Source organism: Bos grunniens, chromosome 21, assembly GCF_055505025.1.
Source record: "Bos grunniens cultivar Pamir isolate PY7600 chromosome 21, Bosgru_T2T1.0, whole genome shotgun sequence".
Taxonomy (NCBI): domain Eukaryota; kingdom Metazoa; phylum Chordata; class Mammalia; order Artiodactyla; family Bovidae; genus Bos; species Bos grunniens.
In genome coordinates this window covers 3,780,124-3,788,877 of record NC_141185.1, presented here as the reverse complement: position 1 = coordinate 3,788,877, position 8,754 = coordinate 3,780,124, and the positions used below count along the sequence as shown (strand labels likewise).

At 50.4% G+C, this 8,754-nt stretch overlaps 1 protein-coding gene and 1 long non-coding RNA gene across 2 annotated transcripts in view; one reads left to right on the top strand and one right to left on the bottom strand.

The window, feature by feature from the left end:
- Positions 1 to 1,460: 1,460 nt before the first annotated feature.
- LOC147348934 (uncharacterized) lies at positions 1,461 to 3,308 on the bottom strand. Its single transcript, XR_015149406.1, has 3 exons — positions 3,188 to 3,308; positions 2,552 to 2,673; positions 1,461 to 2,196 (listed from the first exon to the last, which is right to left on the bottom strand). It is a non-coding gene; the product is annotated as an uncharacterized LOC147348934 (long non-coding RNA).
- Positions 3,309 to 3,450: 142 nt separating this feature from the next.
- Positions 3,451 to 8,754, top strand: part of DYNC1H1 (dynein cytoplasmic 1 heavy chain 1) — a 60,972-nt gene continuing 55,668 nt past the window's right edge. The window contains exon 1 of the mRNA XM_086362887.1: positions 3,451 to 3,834. Coding sequence (XP_086219013.1) covers positions 3,582 to 3,834 — 253 coding nt within the window. The 5' untranslated portion in view covers positions 3,451 to 3,581. The remainder of the gene's footprint in view (positions 3,835 to 8,754) is intronic.

Genomic DNA, 8,754 nt, shown 5'->3' with positions numbered 1-8,754 from the left:
GGCCTTCTTTTCACAGCCGTCAATCAACCACACGCCCATGTAGGCCCAGGCCCTGCTGGTGCTGGGAACGGGCCGTGAAATGAATGAATGAATGAATGTGCGAGCCCAGTGTGGAATTTCCCCGGGGGAGAGGGGGCCCCCAGGCGCAGAGCCTGAAAGTGCTGGGCCAGCCGGGCTTGGGCTGAGAGCTCAGTGTGGTCCAGGGTCGGGAGAAGGAGGGGAAAGGAGAGTGGGGCTGAGAGCAAGTCCCCAACTTAGATCTGAGGAGCCATCCGGTGCAGTCCAAGAAGGCGGGGAATGGACATGCCAACGGTTCATCACCAATTTCAGATAAAATACAAGTGGCCCAGCAGCCACTCCCATCGCCCATCATCTTAGAAAGGATTCTCTCGCCAGCACCCACTGCCCACTGCCAACAGAAAGCAGATTCTACTATGGACAGGAGAAAGCAGAGATGGCAGACCAAGTGGCCAGGGGAGAAGGGAAGAGGCCACTTCTGGATGGATGGCGCACCTCCACGGAGAGTCAGCTTCCCAGGAAGTCCTGCCCTAGGAGGCCAAGGCAGCATCTCACAAAAATATCCCCTCCCCTGTCAGTCTGGGGCAGTCTAGCCAGCCCTCAGAACAAGGAATTTACAGTGCCTGGCACTCAATCAACACTGACAATTCTTCTTACTATGTATTTATTAAACAGCAAAAAAAGTGGAAGTCGCGTCCGACTCTTTGCGACCCCATGGGCTACACAGTCAGTCCATGGAATTCTCCAGGCCAGTATACTGGAGTGGGTAGCGGTTCCCTTCTCCAGGGGATCTTCCCAACCCGGATCGAACCCAGGTCTCCCGCATTGCAGGCGGATTCTTTACCAACTGAACTATCAGGGAAACATCCTTGGAAAATAGAAATGCAAGCACATTTGATCAATGTATGGATCCTGATTACTCAGGTTCCTCTAATTTTCATCTGTTTAGAAGTAACACTTAATTTTGAAGCCATCAGACATATAGGGCTGCACATCTGGAGCCTGCTACTCTGTTGCCCTGGCTCGGAGCCAGGCTGCAGACGTTTGAGTCCTGTGGAGGCCCAAGTGGCTGCGTCTCTTGGGTGGTGCTGACTCACCCTGCAGGCTGCAAGCAGCCTCTCTCCATCTGCCAGGTCACTGCTGGGTTTCTGGGGCTCAAATGGGGTGTAGTCAATTCAGGGTTCACTAACCTGCACCTAATAGATCCTCTTGCATCCCAGTTCCAACCCCAAAGGACACGAGGCAGGGAGCAACCCTCGGCAGAGTGCCTGCTAATGACGCACTGTCGTTGTCAGTGGCATTACTGTTTCTCGTTACCATTATGATCATGGCACAAACTCACTATAGGTGCTTTATCTTTTCCCAGGAACGTTAGTTAGGTCTGTTCAGGCATATGACACAAGAGTGGACTGGTGTGAAATAAGACAGACAGAGGACCAATATTATGTGATAGTACTTCTGTGGAATCTAAAAAAAATTATACGAATGAACTTATTTACAAAGCAGAAATAGACTCACAGACACAGGAAACAAATTTATGGTTACCAAAGGGAATAGCAGGGTGGGGTGAAAGTGTTAGTCGTTCAGTTGTGTCTGACTTTTTGCGACCCCATGGACTGTAGCCCACCAGGCATCTCTGTCCATGGAATTTTCCAGGCAAGAATACTGGAGTGGGTAGCCATTCCCTTCTCCAGAGCACCTTCCAATTCTGGGATTGAACCCGGGTCTCCTACCTTTACCATCTGAGCCCACCAGGGAAGCCCTAGCGGGGTGGGGTGGGGGAGACAAATTAGGAGTTTAGAACTGACATATATACATTATTATATATAAATCAGGCAAACAAGGATCTACTGTATAGCACAGGGAACTACACTCAATATCTTGTAAAAACCTATAATGGAAAAGAATCGGAAACAAAAAATATATATGTATACGTATATATACACACATACACACACATACATATGTGTGTATATATACCTTGCTATACACTTGAAGCTATTAATAACCCAACATTGTAAATCAACTATACTTCAATTAAAAAAATTCCACAAACAAAAAATAATGGACTGATGGTGGTCAGGAGGAGGATGGGCTATTAATCTGTCCCCTCTTCCATGAGCTGCTGAAGAATCATCTGATAGTCTTCATGTTCCAGCAGCTCCTGGGACTTGGCACCTGGTAATTGAGCAAGAATAGGCATACTGTATGTTTCTCAGTTTTCCAAAGATGATTTGGGGAAATCGAATCAGCCCATCGTCATTCCACCAATCAGAACTTAGCTCTCTGACTGTGCATTTTGATACAAAAATAGGGCTTTTGACTTCCCTTCCTCCACCCAACTTAAAAAGTGAGTTGTGAGTTTGAACTTTCAAAAGCCAATTAACACTCCTTATAATAACTGTCACTTCTAAAACAAGAACTGAGCAGCATGGATTCTGGCCCTTAAGTCATCTCGGTGTACCAGAGGAGATCCAGGTAGATGGGAGCCGGGGGCACACTCACTGAGCCGGCTCTGCAGCCCCTATCCTACCTTGTATGGCTCCTGAGGCTAAGACCCTCGGAAGCACAGTGCCGGCTTGGGATGCTAGGGGAGCATCACCGTTCTAAGCGGAACGTAGGAATGTAGGTCTCTCTCTTGGTCCTCGGGGCCTCCTAGGGGTAATCATTTTGCCATTAGCAACCGGGACACACAACAGCTTGGCTTCACCCCACCGTTCAAGTGGGCTTTCCTGTAGATCTCTTCTGCAGTCAGGCCTCTGTCTTTGCAGAAGCTGGTACCTGCTCTGGGAATGTCCCCTCCCAACTTCCCTCCTTCCGGCCTAGCAATGTGACACTCCCCTCTTCTCCTCCCCCTGTGAAAAAGATACCCACTCTCCCTATGTGTGTTCTAAAACACAGAAAGCTATGTTTTAGCTCGACACATCGTAGTCATTCATTCGTTCAAAGAAAGAGCACAGGTTAAGGGCTTAGAACAACATCAAGCAAGAGATAAGTGCTCTAAATGCGTTAACTGGTTAACACCATTCATTTATGCACTCATTCATTGATTCATCCATTCAACATTGTTGTAGGGTCTCAGGCTCTACGCTGCTCGCTGAGGCCGCAGCAGTGAACAGGCGGAACGGAGTCCCTGACCACCCCGCCCCACGCCCCACCAAGTTCCCACCTTCAGGGCTTGAGGTGCGGGGACGGCGAGGCCTCCGCCCAGCGCTAGAACTACGAGTCCCAGAAGGCCGCGCGGTGGCGCCGCCCGGGTCTCCTGCGCGCGTGCGCGACGCCATGACGTAGGCGCCGCGCGAGGCGCCAGTGGCCGCGGCGGGCGGGCGCGCGACGTCGTGACGTAGGCGGCGTGCGAGGCGTGGCTGCGGCGGGCGGGGCGGGGACGGCGGGCGGTGGCCTTTAGGGCGGAGCCGGCTCCCGCTCTCCCTCAGTCGGCCGCGGGTAGCGGACGATCGGCCCGCGTCGCCCGTTTCTCTCGCGCGCCGGCTCGCTAGCTCGCTCTCTCTCGCCGAGTCGCGGCCGCCTCCTCAGCCCTGCGCGCGGGTCCCGAGCGCGGCGCCATGTCGGAGCCCGGGGGCGGCGGCGAGGACGGCTCGGCCGGCCTGGAGGTGTCGGCGGTGCAGAACGTGGCCGACGTGTCGGTGCTGCAGAAGCATCTGCGCAAGCTGGTGCCTCTGCTGCTGGAGGACGGCGGCGAGGCCCCGGCAGCGCTCGAGGCGGCGCTGGAGGAGAAGAGCGCCCTGGAGCAGATGCGCAAGTTCCTCTCGGACCCGCAGGTGCACACGGTCCTGGTGGAGCGCTCCACGCTCAAAGGTGCGGGGCCCGGAGCGGCGGAGGGGGTGCCCCGCCACGTCCGCAGCCGCCGGGGACGCCCCCCCGGGGACGGAGACCCGCGGGGACAATGGGCTCGCTTTGTCTGCTCGGCCTCTCAAGATGGCCGAGTTGGGTGGAGACGGCGTCTCCCGGGCTGAGCGCGGGCGGAGGCCGCATCCCGGCCTCCGCTGTCACATGAGCTCTTCGGTTTCGGTTTGTGTCCAGGCCGGGCCTGCCTCGGGAGGGATCCCTGCCGGCCGGCCTGGATTGTGGGCCCTTCGGTAGCCAGGATGTAGGGGGAGGGCCCGGCGGCCCCCCGCTCCACGTCCGGGGGCCCGGGTAGGGACCATGGCAGCTCCGCCTGCCCCGCGGGGCTTCCCGTGTGCTAGGTTGGACAGCGCATTCAGCGCGGCCTCTTGGGCCTCAAGCTGTCCCCTGCCGAGGCGAGGTGCCTCTCCCCCAACTTCATACTCGAGAAAACTCGAAGCCCCGCTAAAACGACTGGTCCAAGGTCACACCAGCGAATCCTCCCCTGACTGGACCCAGCATCTCAGGTTCCAGTCCGCTTGTTTTCATTCAGACATACCTTGTATTTGTGGAATGCTCCCTGGTGGCTTAGACAGCGTCTTCCTGCAATGCGGGAGACCCGCGTTCGATCCCTGGGTGGGGACGATCCTCTGGAGAAGGGAAAGGCAACCCACTCCAGTATTCTTGCCTGGGAAAACCCATGGACAGAGGAGTCTGGCAGGTTACAGTCCATAGGGTCACAAAGAGTCGGATACGACTGAGTGACTTCACTTTCTTTTAAAATGATCCTAAACGATGACCTAGCGGTCTTTGAATCTATTAGGTTGGTCAGAAACTTCCTTTGGGTTTTTCCCTAACATCTTACGGATGTTGGGCACGTTTTACCATCTTCAAAGGAGAGGATTCGGGTTAGGCACCGTGCTTGCTTTGGCAGCGGGTATACTGAAACAGGTTAGGCACGCAGTGGAGGGAAGGGGCGAAAGGTTTGCATATTCCAGCGGTCTCCTCCAGTAGTGACCTTCCTAAGGCAGGGCTGGACTCCTCTTGAGAGGGAAGCTAGCCTTCCACGAGGGTTTCCCCTGGATGCTTTGAGACCTTTTGTAGCCAGTGGCCCGCGGGTCTTGACAGTTCAGTATGGGTGTGGCCGGGTGCATGCAGGGACCAAGAGGATGAGGACCAGGTCGATTCTAGCTTAGTACCGAGGATGGGGCATTGTCTGGAAGTGTTGGGGGACAAGCTTCTTGTAATCTCAAAAAGCTGTGCTGTCTGCCTCATGGTCCTGTTCCCTGCCCCCTCCCCCCAGACTTAGATTTGTTTCAGATAATTTATTTCTTTCAAAGACTTTCTTACTCAGGAGATGCTTCATTGTAGCATTGGTCTCTGCAGGAAGGTCAGCTAGGGGGAAAGAGAATTTTTCTTAGATCCACAGAGAACGTTCAAAGCCAATAAACCATCCAGGCATATTTTATGTTATATGAATATTAATGTTTAGGGTTTTCTTTTATGTTTGGGATTGTTTTCCCACATGGAAACCAACAGTGTTTGAAAAACTGTTTTTGAACTCATTTCCTTTTTTTTTTTCTTTTGAAGTATATGATCTCAATAGAAAATTAAAGTAAATAGATAATTAAAATCACCTGGAATCCTTCGACCTAGATATGATCACAGTCAGCTTTTTGGTGTCTGTCTTTGTGGTGGTTTTTCAGTGAACATACATTGTTTTATTAAAATACATTTTAATCTGTGTTGTTACTGTATTTTGAGTGGCTTGACCTTGGCTAATTCTTGATCATATTTTCATTGCACTGTTTGTGTTTTGAAATCAGTGATTTTTGCATTAGATCTCAGTTTCTTTTTACGAAAAATAAACTGTAAGTTTTGTTCTTTGCTTCTAGGGTTCTCTTTAGTGGTTCACTTAACTCAACATCTTAGGATTGAACTTTGCTAAAATTATTGGAGAATAACCCTGTTTCTGTCGAACGCTTTCTGGTGCAAATCACCTCTGTTTTCTTGATGGTACATTTTCTCCTTCAGGATCCAGGCATCCGAATCTTGGCTCCATAATGACTTGCACTTTTGAACGTTGACTAAGGAATGAGACTGTCTAAAATGGAAATCCTATCTCATTCATGTATTTATAAAAGTCCCATAAGTATTTCTAGTAATTCAATCAGTCTGTAACTTATTTTTCACTTACAGAAATCTGAGGGAAAATTACATGGTCCCATAAGTCTAATTAGCATCCTGCTGCACTAGCATAATTTAGACACAAGCGCAGGCCCGGGTCACTCAGTAGGAAGACTGTCTGTCTTCCAGGTGGTTTTTTGAGTTAGTGTTGCCATTTGCTCCTTTAAGCAAATATGAACATCCAGTAGTTACTACAGTGGAAAAGTAGGCTTCCAGTATAATATTGAGAACAAATCTGAGTGGTTTAAACTGAATAAAGACCACCACGTACATTGAAGTCATATCATTTATTCAATGAATTTATTTACTTTATCTTCCCCTCACATGCCCCCCTATTTTTATGGAAAGAATTTTCTAAACACATAATTGAATATAGAAGCATTTTTTATACTGAAGATCGGTCTGTTGTTTTTTTTTTGACTGCTGCCTTTAGCTTTAAACTTTCTTGGTGAAGTACAGCACTCCTTGCAGTGTAGAATAAAGGTTGTGAATTTAGCAGTTTGTTTGGGGGGCTGCCCGTGCAGTTTGCAGCATCTTAGTTCCCCAGTCAGGGTTGAGCCCCATGCCCCCTGCAGTTGGGGCGCTGAGTCCTTACCACTGCACCACCAGGCAAGTTCCTATCAATTTCATTTTGATAGCGGAGAGTTGGTAGGAAAGGGAAGGTTAACTTATGGCTCCTCGATGTAAAAAGAGAAGTCTCCCTCCTATAATTCTTGGCCTGTGGAAAAGTGTTTTCTTCATAGCGTACTTTTGAAAATATGACCAGGTAGGTGATCATTACGTGATGGGCATTTTACGACGGCAGTGACATTTCTGTAGCGTTTTTTACCTGATGCATTTTTGTTTGAGTTCCTTCTCCAGGAGAGTGGAGGTGGAGGCCGGGGAAGGTGAGGATGCTCTGGGTGCAGCTGCTGGAGCTGGTGATTCCAGGGCTTGTCTGTGGCCAGGCTGGGAGCAGGTGCTTGGGGCTCCGGTTTTGCTGTGTTCCACTCAGGTGTCTTAGCCTTGGATGGGACTGAAAATGGTGGCTGCCTTTTACCTAAACTTGGAATTTTAGTTTTTCCTGGCAGTTGTAGTTGAGGCGGTTTTACCTCCGCTTCGTTAATGCAAAGCTGGCTAGCAACTGGAGTACGAAAGAAAGCTCGTGGTTTTTACAGGACTCGCCCTCCTAGAGGTGTAGTGGTGTAGAAAGATTTACGGGGAATATTTTTGTGGAGTTTTAAACATTATTTTTCCGAAGACTTGGTTTCCCTAAAAGATGAAGAAATAGATTGATGATTATAAGAAGTATTCCTTTCTGGCCTTTGCTTAGACCCCAGAATGGTTAATAAGATGATTAAGAAATGAACAGGAGGCATTTCCTGTGACACCGACCTGTCTTGGAGCGCTGGGCAGGAGTCCCTCAGCCTGGGGCCTCACTGTCCTGTGCGGGCCCTTGGGAGGTCACAGCGGTCTGCCGCGGGGTGAGTTTGGATGGGCAGTGCTTCATAGCGAGTGGAATTCGTGTACAGGAGAGGAAAAACAGTCACTTCTTTTTGAAAAGCTAAAAACAAATGGAAATTTCGTCTGCAGAGTATCTGGCTGGAAGCAGTGGGAGAGAGAGAGGTAGCCCAGCCCACTCCGTCCTGAGTGAGGAAACCGAAACCGCAGGCTTTTAAGACCCAGTTAGGAGCAGGATGCTTTGAGGAGGATTCTGAAACCTAAAAACAAATTTCTCTGTTCAGTCCCTCAGTATCCATTAAAAAGGGGTGTTTGTCTTTATTTCCCTCATGGAGGTTCTTTTCACTTAGTATGAGCCTTAAAAAGTGTTCAGTCTCTTAGGCATGACTGACTTACTCGTTTTTCTAGAAGTGTCAAAATGAGCCCCAGACTTCCCTAAGGTACAAGGGGAACGTGGGGTTTAACCCTCCTTTCATATTCCCAATGGTGGTGAGTGAAGAGGCTCAGGGCTCTCCCCGAGAACATCACAACCTCTGCAGGAGGACACAGTGTGGACCTGGGGATGACTGGAGAAGGTTCCAGGGATGTGAAAGGGGAAGAGCCGGAGTGGCCACGGGAGAAAAAGCGGGGAGGATATGTGTGGTCGCGATTGGCCGAAATCCTATGCGATTAGCAGCATGCTAGGGTTTTGAAAGGAAAAGAAGATGAAACGGAAAGAGAACCTGGAGCGTGCAACAAGTACTCTGGCCGAAGAAGCTGAGCGGCCTTGTTTGCTTGGCTGTGAGGAGGCTTGCCCCGAGGCTGGACAGAGTTGGGAGGGGACGGCGAGCGCGGGAGTGACCACGGGCAGGCCAGCCTGGCCCGGCCTGTTCACCAGACTGCGCACACGCACCCCCCGTCACCTGGGAGAGGCGGCGTGAGCCCTAGAGTAGGTGAACATGGATCTGCTTGCATTTCATTCAGCGAGGCGTATTGCTCACCTAAGTCACAGTGTAACGATACATCATTTGTGGTTTGAAATACAGTCGTCTTTCAAAAGAAGTATACACAGCGTAGTGCTTAAAGACATTTTGAACATGTTGAGAAGTTTTGATAGACTCTCCGAAGTTAACCAGAGAGATGACCACAGGCCATGGTAATGTGTATCAGGGTGGCTGGCAACAGAGGAATTCGAGAGGCGGGCACACGCTGTGGGCTGGTATTTCGGTTCCATGCGTGTATTAACAGACAGCACAGTATCAATCTGTTGTGTATTCACCAGTAACT